Below are 19539 nucleotides of genomic sequence, written 5' to 3' on the forward strand. Positions count from 1 at the left end.
TCAGTCGAGTGGACAGCTTAGAGCACCCAAATAGGGGTTTCTTGTTGGGTATTTATATATAATAGTTTCAATGGTATAAATATATTATCAATCAATTTAGGAGTAGATGTGAATTGTGGTTTATAGGTTAAGGTAGGGGTTATGCGATCTAAAGATTTGGAGTTCAAATCCATATATCTTCTTATTTTATATATATATATATATATATATATTATAAAAATTTATAAAATATAAATAATCGGGTTTGAGTAGCGGGTATCAGAGGGGCAAATTTCAAATTCATCCCAAATCTGAACGGATTTTAATTTTAAATTTCAAAGACACAAAGATATGTTAGCTTTTTCTCGATATAAATTATTTTATAATTATAGCGATTAATATGATATTTTGATAATAATAAGTTTATTACTTTGGTAAAAAAAGGGTAGAGAGAGGAGGGAAAGAGGAAGAAGGGAAGGAAATCCTAATTTATCATCGAAATGTAGGATAGGATTAGTTATACATGATTTTTCTCCCAATAAAATTTTATGTATAATCCAATAGGATCAAAACCTACATCCCATCATAAATTTTAACCTAAGATTATAAATCCTAGACATCCAAACAAGCCCTAAATAGTATTGCAGCGACTAAGCATACTTCACTCAAGAGATACTAAGTCGAGGTCGTACCATTGACCAACTTAAAAACAGAAAAAAATGAACGCAAGCAAGGATCACCTAACCAATCTAAATTGGGTGGTTCAAACGGAACCAACTCCAAAATCGAGACTATTCGGCAACGCATGTCGGTTTGGGTTATAAAACTCCCCCCTTGATGGATTCTCTCCCTTGCTCGCTTGCTGCCCTAGCTCATTCGCTCGCACTCTCTCCTCTTTGACACCAATCAACACCGTTCAAGGGTTTTGGCTGCCGTCGGTGAAGCAAGCCCCCCTTCTCTCTCTCTCCCCTCCTCCCTCTCCATAAGCCCTTTCTCTCTCTCTTCTTCCGTCACCTTCTCCCTCTCCCTATCTCCATAAAACCCCTTCTCGCTCTCCCCCTCCCACCCTCTCTCTTCCTCCCTCTCCTTCTCCCCCTCCCACTCGCCGTGTGCCCCTCTCTCTCCTTCTCCCTCTTCCCTCTCCCCTCTCCCTCTCCCTAGTTCATGCACATCAGATCAGTACAATATGTACCAATGTCATACCAGACCCATCGCTGGCCAACACAGCCTCTGCTACTAGTTCGGTGATCTTTGAATGCTAGTTAACCAAATATACTGAACCAACTTTCCAAAAATTACACTTGTTTTAGTCTGATTAGACCTACAAATTTTGCACATCTTTCTAGCTCAGTAAGTCATCATCCCCTTCAACTTCTATTAATATAAAATATTCTAAAACTTAAATTAGCATTAGTTTATTCCTTTGAGGGCTCAAAGGCCATTAAAATTTCTTAAAATGTGAGGTTACCCTAGCGACAGATAAATGCTACTATCAGGGTAAAATAATGAGTTTTTATTCAAACAACTTTGACCAATAAGAAACACGACCTTGATGACTTCACTTTGCCCTTTCTGAATTGTGAACTGCAAGTCAATTTTTTCTGCAACCATCATTTAATGTAATACAGTGACCATCTTTGTAAACACAATACACAATCCTCATTAATGATCAGAATATAGTCCCACAAGTGCAGAAAATTGTAATTAGCCCGTTGATCCTTTAACATGAGTCTCATGCAACAAACAAATCTATCTATTTCAGCTTTCAAGCATATAAGAGGCCCCATGTTATCAATCTATAGATCTAAATATGAGGGACTGTCTTCAAAAATTCTTGGATTCATTGTTTATCACCTAGTTTTATAAATAAAAACAATAAGAGTTCTAGGGATCATCTCAAATGACCATTTTAGAAAATCAAATAACAAAAAAGACATAGATAACTCGGCAGTCCTCTACAATTTTATGCGACAATGAAGCAGCTAGCCATATTGCTGATATTCTAACTTTTCATAAGGATACAAATTTTATGGAGGTTTACTGTCATTTCATACATGAAAAAGTTAAAGAAAGCTGTCCAACAATGATTCAAGTAGGTAGGTTATTGTCAAAGTTCACAACCGCACCTTGTGTCTTTCTCCATCTATAAAGCTTGAGAGTAGTACTAAGAATTGATTTTGTGGCAGTCTGATCATATACATCAGTTAGTTTTTGATGTACCTAGGCTCAATAGGAGCTATGATAGAATCATACCTAATAGACCATAAATACAAAGATTTGTACCCAAACTTGCTTAATAGGATGATTTCTCCATAGATAAAGCTTGAGGGGAATAAGAATTGATTTCAATATTTCATTGCATTTCTATAATACGTATTAGTTTTGGTGTACCTAGGCTTAATAGGAGCTATGGTGGAAATGTAGAATAATATCTAATAGGACACACATGCCAAGATTTGTACCCCACATTGTTCTCCTTTCTGCCTTCCCATTCCTACACAATCTCTCACATCTTCTCCTTTACATGTATGTTTTCTTACATCTTTCAGGAGGATGTTTCATCTTATATGCTATTTGCAGATGATATATTGTTGATGTATTGAAAGAGTACAACAATATATGTTAAACTAGCTTAGAACCCCATGTGATGCATGGAATGTGATTTTTTTTAAAATAATATTTAATTTTATTTATCTATTTTATTATATCTATTCTATATATATTTTGAAAATAGTAAAATAATTAAAAAATATATTTTGTGCATAGCGTGCATTATGAGTTATCGGATAAATCTTATGAAGATTCGACGATTCCGATTTCACGAAGCTTCTTCCTAAACCCATCATTTTTTATTATTTTTATCTTTAGCCATTTTTAAATCCTTCTATCTCTCCTTCTTCTCCTTCGATCCTCTCCTCCCATACCTCTAACTAACCATTTGTCAAATAATTTACGAACATGAGTCAATCATATTTTTTTCAAAAATAAGAATTTTTTCTGAAAATATATGGTGGATGGAGGCTTGATCAACACAGATACCATCATTTTAATATATATATATATATTTATTTATTTATTTATAATTTTTATATCAAGGTTTGTCATACCGTGTCAAACCGGCTGGTACACCCCATCTCGTACCGGACCGGCGGGGAACCGACACGATTCGATCGGTAAAATCGGTACACCGACGGTACCGAAGAAAAAAAAAAGGAGAAAGAGAGAGAGAGGAGGGGAGGGAGGAAGGTGGGAGCCGCCGGAGGCCGACGGTGGCCGACTACGGCAGTCGGAGGGCTTCTGAGCCCCGTATCGCCCGATAGGACTTTCAAGAGAGCAAAAAAGAGAGAGAGAACGCTCGGAGGGGGGCGAAGAACCTATCGGACGGACGGTGCCTGCGTTGCGAGGCTCCCGGTGGCCGGCGAGCCGACGCCGACGGCTTGAGGGCAGTCGAACGGGCGGAGCCCATCCCGGTGGCCGGCGAGCCGACGCCGACGGCTTGAGGGCAGTCGAGCGGGCAGAGCCCCGGAGGGGCTCCGCCCCTTCTTCTTTTTTGAAACAGACGACGTCTGTTTTGATTTTTTCTTTTTTTTTTTATTTTAAACTTATGAAGTTAGCAACTGGGTTGCCGACTTAAGAATTTTTTTTTAAAAAAAATAAAAATCGTGAAGCTGGCAAATCGTTTGCTGACTTCACTTAAAATCATGTTTTTTAAAAAAAATTGCGAAACAAGGGCGATGCCCCTGTTTCATGCCTGCGGCGCCGCGCGCGTGGACTGCGCCCAATCGGAGGCCAGTCGGAGGCCGTCCGGCGGCCAGTCGGAGGACATCCGGCGGCCCCGCCGGCTCCTTCCCCTCTCTCTTTTTTTTCTTCCTCTTTCTCTCTCTCTATTTTTCTCTATTTCTCTCTTTTTTTCTTCCGGTTCGGATCGTCGATTTGGTACGGTATGAAACCATATCGAACCGTACCGTCGGCCGGCCGAAACGGCCGACGGTACCGGTTCAGCATACCTTGTTTTATATAGATATGATATCTAACCATTTCGATGTCTAATGCTTCATACACTTTCGATTGAATTTATATTTGAGTTTTGATTATATATATATATATATATATATATATATATATATATATATATATATATATATCTAATTTTTATATAGATATGATATCTAACCTTTTCGATGTCTAATGCTTCATACACTTTCAATTGAATTTATATTTGAGTTTTGATTTTATAAATATATTTTAGTCTGAGATGTTAGATATATTGAGGTCTAAAAAGCCTTCCATGGCCCTTTAATGGTATCCCTGCTGGCGGCAGACAGCAGGTCTATTGCATTTGTCATACGTGACAACTGATGGGACATAGGACATGTCCTTTCTAATCCACAAACAGCCATTACTTTCCATGCATTAAATAGATGGAAATATATCCCAAGTGTCTTAAAAGTTTGTTCCCAATCGGTGGAGAAGAATCCGATAAAAAATAGCTCATGCGTGCAAAGGAGCTGCTCTTTCTCATCACATCCATCCGACTACGATCGGAGAACGGAATTTCTCCTGCAAGCTGAGTGCTCGCGCTCTTCAACATTCCAACTCTACCGTCTTGAGACTCCTTGCTTCCTTTCTCATCGAGAGTGCGACCAGAGATCAGACAGCGATCCAACCAGTAGATCAATGGGTCAAGATTCCAAGAGATGTTGGGGCGACTGCCGGTTAGCTTCCCTCCACATTTTAACAATTGGCAAGCCCCAACGCACCGCGAGACAGTTCTCATGGTCGCCGGTCCGGGATCGCAGCTTCTCGAGACAATCAAGAACGGCGAAATCGTATAGGATAGACGCTTGGTTCCTCCTAGTGCAATCAATGAGGAGGCTGTGACCATCGACAAATCAGACTCGAAGAGATATGGACGAAAGCACTGCTCTTGGGGGCAAGCCAAACCCTAGAACAGAGGAGGGAGAGAGTGACGAAAATCCCACCCCTTTGACAGCTGGTTGATGCGGGCCCCACCAACCCGCTCGCCCCAAAGACCGAAGCCTGGGTCGCGCTATGTCACACGCTGCTCTCTGCCCTTTTTCCAAATCTCCACGTGTCAAACGGAGGTTCTGCCCAGCAGAAGCCTCTGTTTTAATATATATATATATATATATATATATATATATATATATATATATATATATATATATGTATGTATGTATGTATGTATGTATGTTAGATTTTATTCATGGTAAGGGTCCAATTAGCCAAACAAAATTATGGTATATGGAAAAATTTACAATACAAATTAGAATTGCTGCAGTTCAACATGGAAAAAAACAATGTTGACATTTGTAATGAAGTGAACATATTTTGGAAAGAAGCTATAACAATATCCATCAGTGCTTGAGTACAAGTCATTTGTTGTTTCATGTGACATTCGGTCATGTGATAATCCACATTTATCAATTAATATTAAATTGATACTCCAACAAAAATATCTGAAAATAGAAAGCAACAACGAAGCAAAGTAAATTAAGAAGTTCCATACATTTTGATCCTTCATTGACCGTCCAGGCTCATTTTTCTGGGTGGAATTCCGTACCAGCAAACTCCAAAAACCACGAGGTTTACGAACCACCCTGATAAAAGAACTTGGGGTCAAAGTTGAACAACAAAAGTAGGACTATATATTGCAACCACTGCATGGGATTGAAATTTTTTTACAATATTTATATATAGATCAGGCATGTAGCATCTACCATTAAGAAAACATTATAATCAGCAATAAGTCCACATTAAAGAACTCACTTTTCTACAGGGTTCTGAACCTTTTCACTTGTATTAGAAACTTTTCCAGTCTTCTTAATCTGTTCCTGCTCACTGGCAGAAGACAGTGAGTGTTCATCAGCATCACCCTAGTTCAACAATAGGGACTTGTTAGGAGACATAACATGCAGCAGACTCAGCAATTTTGCTGCTAATAAAATAAGAAGGTAAATATAAAAACCAACAATCACATGGGAACTTGAATTTTATATATAAATATATATATATATATATATAACAAAAAAGAAAAGGGCTAAAAAGTGATGCTTCATGCACCAAAGAAAGGAAGCCAACTCATATGCTAGAGATATGTGCTGTCACTGGTCTAACTATATTTGTTTGGTACCCAAAGCAAGAATCTTCACATCATTTTCTAGTCCTGAATTTTTTTCCAGTAAATAATTCAGAGTAGAAAGTCATAACTGATATATATACAGAGAAAGATTGACGAAAACTGCCTCTGTTTTAGAAAGTGTTTTCTTCTGTCAAGAACACAGACACACATGCGATGCAATGGTAAACTTTTAAACGATTTTTATTTTATGAAGGATGCACATCTGCAGAATTTAGAACACTATGCATGGAGTCAAGCTGCCGGTATATGATTAACAAATGCAAATAGCACAGCAACTCTAGAAATAAATCACCCAAATCAAAAGACTTGCAGTCATTTTCTAAGTGGACACTTCAAATATATGCTGTTGACCTATACATTAATATGAGAAGCCATTAAGAAGATACCTGTTCTAGTGAGGCTGCCTTTGCTCTGAAAGATGCTTCAAGAAATTCAGCCTCTTTCTTAAGCTTTCTTATTTTCTCGAGGTCAGAACAGGCAGCTTTTAAATGTTCCGTCCCAGGGTTTGCATTGGAAAGATGTAATTCCTGAAGTAAGTCCTCTAATCTATTCAAAGCTTCCTCAACACTTTCAAGTGCCTGCAAGCAGGAATCAACTGGATTTTGGACCCAAAAGTACATAACAAGTTCCAATCAATCAATATGCAGTCACAAGTAACTTATATTTGTCAAAAATAATTATCTTAAACAACGTGAAAGTAACAACAGAGTTTTATAAATAAATAAAGCATACTTGTGACTTGTCAATCTATTCAGTAGAAGTAGCAAGCAGCAAGAGAAGCAATTAGCAGCAACAAAGTGAAGCAATGTTTCCCAATATTTAAGAAAGTGAAAATTTTCAAAATGATATAGACTGTCATTAACCATCAGGCAGGCCTCATGAAGGTTCTTCAGCGTTCATTCCTAATTGAGGCATCATCCCATGCCATTGCATGCCCCTGCCAGCTCTTTCTCCTGGATTGAGGCTCCTTTCTGCATCTCGAAGTCAGCAACTTGCTAAGGCCCAAACTTAAAGCCAAGGGTTTTGAGTACTGGCACATGTACCTGTACTGGCAACTTGCTGGTAGGCACAGATCATTATGGTATGGCATCAAACTGATAAACAGCATGCGTATTGCAGTATTCCCGAAATCCTCCAAATCATCATAACATATCTTGCACCTCATCAACATCATCTTTGCATTCCTCTTCAAGGTCCATCACAGTTAACAGCGCATACATCAAAACTAATTTAACTGCATTCAAATTGCTTTATCTTGTAACACAATTCCTCTTCAAACCTTCTTTTAAGGTGCTTGTCTCAAACTCCAATGTTGTCATCTCATGGGCCCTTAACAATTGCTTTTGGTGAATATAAGAATGATCGCATGATAAAGAAGAGACACATTTACACCCTTAGCCATCTTGCTAAAAGGTAAAAGAAGGCCCTGCTCATCATTTTGGTGGGCAGGAACCTATGTTAGGTGGTCCTTGGGTGCTTTATATATTTATTAACAATTTCTCCAAGATGACATGGTTTTATTTGATGAAGAGTCATTTAGAACTGTTTGGTTCTCGAAAACATTGTCAGAAAAACGTCCAGAATGTTGGGAGAGTAGCATGCTATAAGAAATTGAAGCTGTCTGTTAACATGAAAATTTGGACTCTGTTCCTCCAAGAGGAAAACACATTGTTAAATGTAGCTGAATCTACACAATAAAACATCCTAATGATAGTTTCAGAAGGACCAATGAAATTTTAGAGGCAATGAAGTTTACGGTTTAAAACATAAGAATAATTCTTCCCAATAAGCTCAGCAGTCATTGTGGTTTGTTTTACAACCCCCTTAGGACATTTTGTGCATATTTTCATATGGGTGCTACAAACAAGTTATGGCTATGAAGGAATGGAGTTAAATATAAGGAAGCATATTATTCTAGGGCTTAGAATTCTAATGGAAATCCACTCATTTGTTTCTGGACAGTAAAGCCCATGAAGATATGAGTTCCTTATTAGTGTCTTATATCAGTGCTTAAAGTGTTGTGGAAGGCTCAAAAGCATGAGGAAAGCACATAACAACCTCGATACACTTTTAATTTCATCTGTTCATCTCCAATTCTATTGCATAACATCTTCATCTATCTCTACATGTACCAAGCAAAACTAGTTATCATTCTATAAAGAGGCTTTATCTTATCATTTTTCTTAGTTTCATTAGAACATTATATGATCTCAAGTCTTTCTTAATAATTCCAATTTACCTGTCAAGACTCTTCTTGTCTTTTTGACAATTATATAAAATATAGCACCTACTGTGGTACCCATGGTTTGCCATACCAAACCATTTTGCCTAGTACCAGGCATACCATACAATACTGGTAGCAAACCAACACTTGATACAGAGTAGCGCACAGAGTGTTGGTACCAATAAGTGACCCATACCAATGCTGTACCAGCATGATATAGGTATTGCTATTGAAACCAACACTTCTAAATCGCGATACCTATATTGCAAACCATGGTGATACTGATACCTATCCATGAATATCAGTGGTCAATTTCATTCATGACCAAGAAGGGTTAGACATCGTGTATGTAACCTTACTAGACCAGGATTTACATGTAACATGTACTGCATCTTTTGAACATTCAACAAGTACTAGCATGTAAAGATATATTGCTATGCAATGAGCACACTATGATGTTTCAAGAAAATCCTTATCCTTGGCATCTAGATTACTCTCAATTTCCATGACTAACAGGCAAGCATATTGGCTCATGCTAATACTTTTGAGCGCACCATCCCAAGCAAGGATCATCGACTCAGAATCGAATCCTATGCCGTCTAGCTGGCGATATAAGTCAGTACGTCTCCATACAGAACCATATCAGGTCCGAACCAACACGGAGACAAAAGATGAACCGGAGAGGAAAAGAGAGAGAAAGAGAGAGGGGGGAGGGAGGGAAATGGAGGCTGGCGGAGATGCCAACAATGGCCACCGAAGGGCTGCCAAGGCCTCCCAGGCTCTATGATCTTCTACAAAAAAAAATGAGAGGAGAGAGAAAGATAAAGGGGGGGAGAGAGGCAAGAGGAAGGGGAAGGTGGCGGGGAGGCCATTGAAGGGCCGCCATGTGGCTATGCTGGATGGCCCAAAAACTCCCCACAATCGCTGTGGGTTCGAAACAAGGAGATGCCCCTGTTTCAACATATTTTTTTTAAAAAAAAGATAAATAGTGAAGCTGGTAAACCTCTGTTTCGAACCCGTGGTGACTACGGGAGATTTTGCACGATCCGACCGCCATGGCGGCCACCCCGTTGCCTTCTCCTCTGTCCTCTTCCCTTCCTTCCCCCTCTATCTCTGTTTCTTCTCCCATCTCGCAGAGGACCGTAGAGCTCCAAAGGCCTCGGCGGCCCTCCAATGGCCTAGCCGGGCCACCGCTAGCCACATCCGGACTTTTCCTCCCCTTACCTCTCTTGAGTCCCCTCCTCTCTCTCTTCCTTTCTTTCCTTCTCTCTTGCTCCGTTTTCGCCAGCATTCCGAATCAGACGCCCAAACAGCATCGGTTAGCCGTTGATACAGTTTCGCACGCCCCCAATCGCCCGACTTGGCCTGATTTGACGAATCCTAATCGTGAGAATATATGTGGCATCTTTTAGAGGTGTACAACCAGCATGTTGAGAAAAAAGAAGAAAGAGAACTTGACTTTTCACATATAGGCTATATCTAGTTGATTTCTAGTGAGAACTATAGATAATATATAAACATTGTTTTTGACCCATTAAAAAATCAAAGTTTTAAATTACAGAAGTCTACATTAAGAAAAAGGGCACTTGTGACTGCTAAAGAATGATTATAAACAAGTCCCATATTAAGTATAAGTGTTATATTATCAAACAAACAACATTAGAAAAATATTATTGAAAAATAATTCTAGAAAATCAACTGAAATTTGAGGTCAAACGAATAAGAAACCTTGTTACCAAGATATAGTCTAGTAAATCGTCTACATGCACAAATGATCTAACGATACTAAACTAATTTAACTCAAAAGCACCTGTGTGCTTATACAAGGAAACTTTCAAGGAAGAATTCGCAGGCTACAGTATCATGTTAATTCTTAGCATATGATATGATTAGGGATGCATAACTACACATTAAGCAGCATGGACTAGGAAAGGCGATTTTAGGCCTAGTCCTACAATCCAAAAGGCATGGCCCAAGCTCAACACAGCCCACTCTGACATAATATTCTCCAACCCAAGCTTAGCATACGGATTAGTAAGCTGAGACCAAGCTAGTCTAAGCAAGAACCAAACCATGCCAAACCAACATGTTTGGGGCATACCAAAACTAGACTGGTTGGTTATCGGCATGATTCACCCTTCAAAACATCATATAAATGAGTCTCTCTCTCTCCCTCGTTTGAAGCTGTCGTCACAGCGAAGCCCTCATCCCTATAGATGATTGATCCGGTAACTCTCTCTCTCGGGGTCTCCGTTGCCGAATCTAGAGCTTTTGAAGCTTCTCGTCAACGGATCCAATCTTTCTCTCCCTCTCAGTATCTTATCACCAGATTCGGAGCTCTCGAAGCTCCCTGTCGATGGATCTAGTCTCTTTGCCCCCTCTCTCTCCCCCTCCCTCTCCTTCTCACTCTCCCTCCCTCTTTTCTCAAAGCTCACCATCGATGGGGCCTCTCTATCCGCCTTCCTCTCCCCCTTCTCCCTCTCCCTTCCTCTCTCTCTCTCTCTCCCCTATTTCAATAAACTCTATCACAGCATGATACGAACCCATATCGTATAGAACCAATCACTGGCCGGTACGGCATCCGATACCCATTCAGCAAACCTTTGTCTAAGTAATAGTTTGAAGTATGAACAAGCCAAGCAAGATTTTTTGTAGAAGAATAATAAGCCCGGAAGTGCAAGCACAACATAAAGTACTCCAACCCATTTGACCATAAAAATGTTTTTTTCTTGATTTTAGTTTTTTTTTTTTAAAGACACTTCATGAGTAGTCTTTTATCCATAAGATTAAATATGCAAGTTTTGCCGAAAATTCCTTCTTCCTATGCTGCAATTTGTTCCTATTACACACAAGTAGTTCTTTGTTTTCACAAGCATGCATAATTGCATATCAACATCATATGCCGATCAAGTCAGGCCAAACCATGTGGGTGTGCAAAATACCAGCCCAAGCTTTGACTTGCCATGGGTTTCAAGCAATATCTTTGTCCAATCCAACAAAGATTTGGCCCAGGAAGTCCAAAATTGGGATGAGTTGAACAGGCAATGCGCTGGCCCACCATTGTGGCCCTTGTGCCACACAAAGAACGGGATGAGGGTTAGGGTTTGGTTTAGGTGTTTCTGGTTTTTGAGAATTAGGACGGCATGATAACATTCCTTCTCCTTGGTGGTGTAGTTCCCATACCAAGGTCCACAGCAATCTTCTAGAGTGTATAGCTTTCTGCAATTTGTAGAGTTTAGGGATTTAATTTCAGGTGCTTCATGTTGAGTAATCAAGCTGACATCACCTGTTTATTAAACAAGTTACACAGCTCAGGTCAAGCAATCTATTTGATAAATGGATCCAATTTGGTTTTGAATTTACAACACTGTATTAAAATTTAAAACGGTTGGATTCAGGTCAGCCATTATGCTTAAGTATCTCTATCTAAACCCATCTTCAACCTGACCTGATGCAACCTATCTCCACCTATATCCACAATATCATCATCAAACTATCTCCAAAGTCCACCAAGGTTGCTCCAAAATTCACCAAAGCTCACATAAAATCCATCATGCAAAGACAAAAATACTAAATATGTAGTCAAGAGTAGAGTATGGTAATGCATAGACACAAGATTTACTGAATATTTCAAAAAATCATGAATAATTCATATCCAACAAGTTGACCTAATCATGTGAATTTTCCGTCCATTCACAAGTTGACATAATCATCTGAATTTTCCATCCATTCATATCCAGCAAGTTGACCTAATCATGTGAATTTTCCATCCATTCACAAATGCATCATAAATATCACTTTAAATTTGTGGAGATATACAAAAATAAGGTTCACAATCTCAGTATTGCATCCGTACCTATACCATGCTGGTCAAGTGTCAGTCCACCTGCTGCGAGGGTCGGTTTAGTGAATGAAGGCTCGGTATGCCCTCTGTAGAGTCTTGTTTTGGTAGCAATACAATACAGTATGCCCAGTACAAGGCAAAAGGCACTGGTATGGTGAACATTGCATGAAATTAATTTTTTATTTGTATACTAAATGAACATTGCCAAAGCGCATAAACAAATGTACAGCCACAGTCCTTAAAGTGCTATGGCAGACCACAAGTGTAAGGGACCGGGGAACGGGTATTAGCATGTTGACTTGGGACTTGGGACTTGGGATTTAGTATTTGTTTAGATCTTAACATTCTTTCTTTTATAAAAGGAAATGAAAAGAAAAAAGAAAAAAACCCCTTCATGTTATCTATTTTATTTTCTCACTATATATATATATATATATATATATATATATATATATATATATATATATATATGCATGCCTTTATAAATATTTTTATCTTTTTCAAAATATGCTGTGAACTTGTTCTGATTTTTTTCCAAATTTATCAGATTTTTTTTCTGACTTCCAAACTTCTCAACTATGTCAATTTATTCCCAAACATTGAACTAGTGACTATATGTTATCGCTGTGTGATTGAGAACAGCTAAGGGATATCCATAGTGTAGGTTCCTACTCAAAGCCTTATGATTTAATTCGTGTAGATTCAGTTATAATGACAAAATCTTATAAAACAAGAAAAAATAGTTTTTTCATGCCTACACAACTTCTAACTTGACTAACAACATTTCCTCATAAAGAAATATAAGAAATATAGCATAAAAAGTAGCATAAATTTGTCCTTGCTTCATACAAGCTATAGAATGGCCAAATTGTACTTATTAGCAAGTTCACCAGTAACTTTCAGTATGAAAACTCGTTACTATTTCAGCCAAGGTTTGCTGCACCAATCAGGTGCATTGTACCGCACCAGTACCAACCCAAGACTCGATACGCGGATTGGGTATACCAAGTCTTGGTACACTAAAACAACCTTGTACCATATGTACCAACACTGTACCAGCATGGTACTAGTATGAAGTCCGACACTAAGATGACAAAACTTTTTTAGCCATATCTTACTCATCCAAACTCCGTGGATGGAATTCAAGATGGATTGTAAAGTAAATCTGATGTCGAATGCAAAGCTGCAGTTTAAATCCAAATCCCAACTATGCTATCTTTGATGGAGCCTTCTTTTGGATTAACATGCAGGGACAAGCTAAGCTGGACGCTCGTGAGCTTATTGACATCTTGCATTTTTCAATTAGTTCGTGTCCATATAGTCCAAAAGTTGTCCAATGTATGCATCAACCTACCAATTACCAATTTCCTATGATACAAATTCCAATGTATGGGCCTTCAAGTTTGCCCCAGCTGATGTAACCATAAGCTTTAACAATTATCTATCATTTTTCATGGTCCCAAAAGCATCTTCTCTCAATGTTTAAAGCAAGATAGTTCCTGTACTAGATCATGGTTTCATTGAGGTATGGATCTCCTCATCCTATGTCAACTTATCCATCTAATATATGCCCATGACACTGCACACTACCAGAAATATCGAGCCTTATCCAAACTATGCAAGTCTGGCTATGTGGATCTTCTTTGCCCGGCATTCCAATTTAGAATTACATCTTCCATCAATGCAATATGTCAATCATTTCTAGCAAACAGTTAGGTAACTTTTTTTGAACAACCAGCTATTTCATCATCTTCATCAATGCTCAAAGTGGAATCAAGCATGTCCCTCCCCCATCCAACTTGAATAATCACATCAGAATCTAGGTACATACTACAGAAAGTATAACAAGCATATCCACTTGAAAGATCGCATGTAGTTCAGTAAATAAATTTGATTAAAAAAACACTTAAAATAATGTCATTCCAAAAGTTTTTCTCAAATCAAAAAAATGAGGGATACCTTATCAAAAGAATCTAGCTCTGGCTCCACTGAGGAGTTTCTTTCAGATCCACATGAACCTTGATGCTCCACAACCTCCTTTTCCTTTTTATCTCTGCAGAGCATCATTAACAACAAAGAGAACAGAAGTGTACTTTTAATGCATTTACATCATGTAGAATGAAATAAAGAAAGATAATTGTGGCTTGGCCTTGTAGAACTTACTTTACTACACCATGCTCTTTGATACATTTATTCAGCAGGGCGTGTCTAAAACAAACAATAGACATATAAGTATATAGCTGATAAGTGTGATCCATATGTTTTACCAATAAATAATGCTTGTATTAGATACAGAAAAAAGGGAATGACAAATGGATCATTTAGGACCCATATTCACGTACCCTCTAGAAAGGAACCTTGCTGCTTTTATGTTTGATGGATTCTCAAGCCATTTACTGTACTTAATAAAGCTTGTCATCCAGTAAGAACACACATTTAATGATCGAGTAATAGCTTCCTCTCTAGGACTTCCATCTCTTTTACCCTTATCATCAAGCGTTAGACTAGATAAACTTCTTTGATAGAAGGGAAGCCACTCTAACTCTTCACAGACTACCTATGGATCCCAAGAAAGCATATTACATAATTGAATAATAAGAATTTTAAAAAACAAATAAATTAATCTGCTTGATGACGATGCTTATTTTCATGCAGACCTCCACATAAAGCTGATAAGAACTAATGGACGATAGTTGTGGATAATAAAGCACACTGCCCCCAATAAGATACCTGAAATAGCAAAATTCAATTGAATACAAGCAGTGTTATATATGAAGAATCACCTCCTTCTCCGTTAGAACTTTGATATAGACTATAAAAATTCATAGGTTTGAGATTGGAAGGAAATTCACATTGCATGGGCACACCTTATGACACTTTCAATGGGGTCATCCATGATTGTGACACCATTTGACAATAAAAAGGATTGTGTGCTTCTGCCTAAGGCAATAAAAAATCCAAAGATTGCCAAATCCTTTTCCAAAACCTGTAGCAAAGCACAAAAGATCTGCTTCAAGATGCACAAAATAATAGGACACGCACATCTAGAAAAATACTTAAAAAACATGGAAAGCAATAAATTAATGTGTTTAATAGTACATGAAACGGATTACAACAAGTCATGCATGCATTAAGAGAACCATCTTACAAAAAGTTATGTAACATAAAAATATTAAAAAAGTATATATTCAACAAAAATAACTACTGACAACCAGTGTTAGTTCATGTAGTAAATTACAGCATCAGCATATTAAAGTATTTGCTGACAAAATCCAAAATAAGAAATCAATGCAGATCAAAGATGGCAGCATCAAAAGTAGGAAAGTGAAGACAAAAAAAGAAGAAAGTGTTTCGGCAGCAAATCAGCACATTGAAAAATAATGTGATCAGAGGAAGGATGGGGTAGAAATGATACAAATAATTTTCATAATAAAGAAACACTTAAAAGAGGTAGATATGGTGCAATCATGGTTCACCATATCGGACTGAACCATCCCGTACCAAGAGTACCATATCATCCCAGTAGTGAGTCAATACCTGGTACCAACATGGGACCGATATGAGTACCAAAACCAGTATTGTGAATCTTGAGTGAAACAATGTTTGCAACTTGCAACAATTTCTAACAAGTTCACACTGAATGTTAGTAGTTTTAAAGGGTCTGGAAAAGGAAGAATAAATCGAATTTGAGTGGTATACTGATTTAGTCCATGCAATGTGCATAAAAATCTTTCAGCATGTCAGGATAAAAGTTTCAGAAATGCAGTTACGATCTTGCTTTTAGATTTTATGAGCTGGTAAATAAATGTTATTTTGTAAACAAATGTTAATTTGTGAACTTGTGAAGGATGTGTACTAAAACATTTAAGTTATACAAAATTTAATAAACGAGTTAAGTTATACAAAATTGTGTACTGAAAAAAACACAAAATTGAAACATAGATGCATTTAATATTAGAATAGTATAAGGTTGGAAGACAAAGAGCTCGACAAATGAATCACCACCCTCTAATGCTGTGAATAGCAATGAACGTCTCTTGCTCAATTGACTAAAAAAAAAAGTGAATGCATATATTCATTAGATGTCCTGGTGCCCTATAAAATCTAGGTAAGGCCATTAAGACAAAATAACATCCCGAAAGCAATAAATGAAAGAATAATAACTCTATAAATATGATGTATGGTGTAAAAAACCAAATGTGCCTAGTATATCCTGATAGAGTAGTGCTATTTCAAATCGAAGTATGATACACTCCCATGCAAAGTTTTAAATCTCTTGGAATGAGTGTCTCCCGATTTCTCCGTGGAATGGGAAGCCCAACTGTCCCACCTCATCCTGGTGGCTCTTCTGGCCAAGAATCTCATAGTCGTAGGTACCTTCTGTTTCTCTCCCCTTTTCTCCTTTCCTTTCCTTTCTTTTTCTTTCTTTATTTCTGTTTTCCTTTCTTTCTTTTTCTTCTTTCTTTCTGTTGATTGATATCCCTATATCCCTTGATTTGTGTCTACAAATCAGGGATTTTAATTTATGTATTTCCATATCTAGAGTAGGAGATATTTGTCATTGTTTTGTTTCTTATTGTAATTGATTCGAGAAATCTGTATACTCCTAAACAGAAAATATATCAAATCCTGTTTAGAAAATATATCATTAGGAGATCAATAGATTCATTGTACCTGGACCTTTATTGCTCTATATATAGAGCCTCTTGTAACATGAAAGATATATAAGCAATTCTGATTATCAACAGTCTTAAATTGGTATCAGAGCCTTTGTCAGAATCCCGTGGACCCACTGTCCTCCATTGAAAAGCTTATAGTCAGCCGGATCTCCTTGCCGTGTATCTTTCCAGCAAACCCCGGTAACAATGTCTCTGTCCCCTCCTTACGTTCCTGCCCCTGTTTTAGTTTTTACCATTCTGTCCCTATTTTTGGTCATCATCTCATCGTCAGATCTATTCAGTAAAATCATTCGCTCATGGCTTCCACATCAGATTTGAAGAAGGGCCTTGTTTCCTTTGTCTCTAACACGACTGAACGTAGAGGCTGAGGCCATAGTCGTGGTGGTGGTAAAGGGGGCCATGGATCTAGTAATCACCCTCAATGTTCCTTTTATAATCGCTTGGGCCATACTTGAGACTGGTGCTATTCTTTGCATAGTTTTTCAGAGAAGTCAGCTAATGTGATACAATCTCAGGCACCGGATATTGAGAGTGACAACCAGAATGTTTTATCAGACATGAATACATGAAGTATCTTCAATTTAAAGCAGCCCAACAAGCTTCATCTTTAGCTACTATTGTCCATACTGATGATTCTACGGTTTACCTCTGCCATTCTTTGTCTGATGGATCTTGAATTTTGAAATCTGATGCTTCTGATCACATGGCTGGTAATCCTTTTCTTTTCTCAAAATTATCATCTCCCAAGACACCACATTACATCACCCTCGCCAATGGCTCTAAAGTTAAAGCCACTGGCATTGGTTAAGCTACACCTCTCCCTTCTTTATTCTTAAATTCTATTCTTTTTATACCAAGTTGGCCCTTTTAATTTAATTTCTATTAGTCAACTTACTCGCACTCTTGACTACTCTATAATCTTTACTGCTGATTCTTTTCTTATACAGGATCGGAGTACGGAACAGACGATTGACATAAGATCTGAATCACAAGGACTTTATTATCTCCAGCCTCCATCCTCTACCATATGTGCTGTCACAGAGTCTCCTTCACCGTCGTCTGGGTCATCCGAGTCTAAATAAGCTAAGAAAGATGATCCCTCATCTCTCTCATTTGCAGTCTTTAAAGTGTAAGATGTCAGCTTGAAAAATATATTCGGGCATCCTTTTCAAACAAGGTAAATAATCGAGCAGAATCTTCTTTTGATATCGTTCATTCTGATGTTTGGGGTCCTAGTCGTGTCAGTTCTATCTTAAGATATAGATACTTTGTTACTTTCATTGATGATTTTTCAAGGTGTACTTGAAAATTCTTAATGAAAGATCATTCAGAATTGTTTACTATTTTTCAAAACTTTTGCAATGAAATTCAAACTCAGTTTAGACACCCTATTCGCATTTTGCGTGGTGATAATGCAAAAGAGTATTTTTCTGCTTCCTTCAATTCGTTCATGGCATCTGATGGCATGATTCATCAATCCACCTGTCTACATACTCCACAATAAAATGGCATAGCAGAAAAAAACATCATCATATTATTGAGACAGCTCGTACTCTTTTGTTATATGCTAATGCACCCTTAAAGTTTTGGGGTGATGCTTTCCTCACCGCTGGTTACTTGATAAATCGAAGGCCATCATCTGTTTTAAATAACCAAGTACCTCATTCTCTTTTATTTTTTACGGACCCTCTTTATATTGTTCCCCCTCGTGCTTTTGGTTCTACCTGTTTTGTGCATGATCTTTCTCCAGATCTTGATAAACTGCCTGTCCGTGCTATTAAATGCATTTTTCTTGGTTACTCTCGGGTTCAGAAGGGATATCAGTGTTATTCTCCTTCCACACATCGATTTTACATATCTGCAGATATTATATTCTTTAAGGACACACCTTATTTCAGCTCACCGATGGAGCCTAAATCCATCTCTCAGCTCTTACCGATTTCCTACCATGGTTTGCCAGTCTCTGTTTTTTCCGAACCTCTTGCTCCACCTGCTCAGCCGATACATTCCTCACCATATCCACTTATCACTTATCAGCGTCGACCACAATCTGAGATTTTGGAGACTGTTCTCACTCAAAATTCAGGTGATTCATTTCCTGCTCCAGCATCTCCACCTGTCTCGGGCCTACCCGAGCATTCCACTGACTGACCTGTAGCTCTCCATAAAGGTATATGCTCTACTCGTAATCCTCATCCTATTTATAATTTTTTGAGCTATCATCGTTTATCTTCATCCCATTATGCCTTTGTTTTTGCCTTATCTTTCGTTTCTATTCCTAAAACTATCCCAGAAGCACTTTTCCATTCAGGATGACGTCAGACAATGATTGATGAGATGGCAACCTTGGAATCCAAGAACACATGGACTCTTATTCCTTTCCTTTCTGAAAAATCTACAGTTGATTGTTGATGAATATTTACTATTAAAGTGGGCCCTAATGGATAGGTGAATCGTTTGAAAGCATATCTTGTGGCTAAGGGCTATACTCAGATCTTTGATCTTGATTATGGAGGCACATTCTCTCCTGTTGCTAAGATGGCGTTCGTCTAGCTCTTCTTATCAATGACTGCCATGAACCATTAGCCTTTATATCAGTTGGACATCAAAAATGCCTTTCTACATGGTGCCTTGGAGGAGGAAGTTTATA

At 38.1% G+C, this 19539-nt stretch overlaps 1 protein-coding gene across 5 annotated transcripts in view; it reads right to left on the minus strand.

Moving 5' to 3' along the window:
* LOC105060550 (uncharacterized) overlaps positions 1-19539 on the minus strand; it is a 49262-nt gene that overhangs the window by 14256 nt on the left and 15467 nt on the right. For 4 of the 5 annotated variants that reach the window (XR_012136172.1, XM_073247306.1, XM_073247305.1 and 1 more), the window contains exons 6-13: positions 15063-15196; positions 14868-14940; positions 14553-14767; positions 14374-14418; positions 14170-14263; positions 6529-6720; positions 5770-5876; positions 5510-5600 (exon numbers count right to left, since the gene is read on the minus strand). Coding sequence is in view for 4 of the 5 variants with exons in the window: in XM_073247306.1 (XP_073103407.1) it covers positions 5510-5600; positions 5770-5876; positions 6529-6720; positions 14170-14263; positions 14374-14418; positions 14553-14767; positions 14868-14940; positions 15063-15196 (951 nt within the window). In the remaining variant the exon portion in view is untranslated. The remainder of the gene's footprint in view (positions 1-5509; positions 5601-5769; positions 5877-6528; positions 6721-14169; positions 14264-14373; positions 14419-14552; positions 14768-14867; positions 14941-15062; positions 15197-19539) is intronic. The other variant, XM_010944316.4, reaches the window with a different exon arrangement.

This window comes from Elaeis guineensis, chromosome 13 (assembly GCF_000442705.2).
Source record: "Elaeis guineensis isolate ETL-2024a chromosome 13, EG11, whole genome shotgun sequence".
In the NCBI taxonomy this organism is placed as follows: Eukaryota; Viridiplantae; Streptophyta; class Magnoliopsida; order Arecales; family Arecaceae; genus Elaeis; species Elaeis guineensis.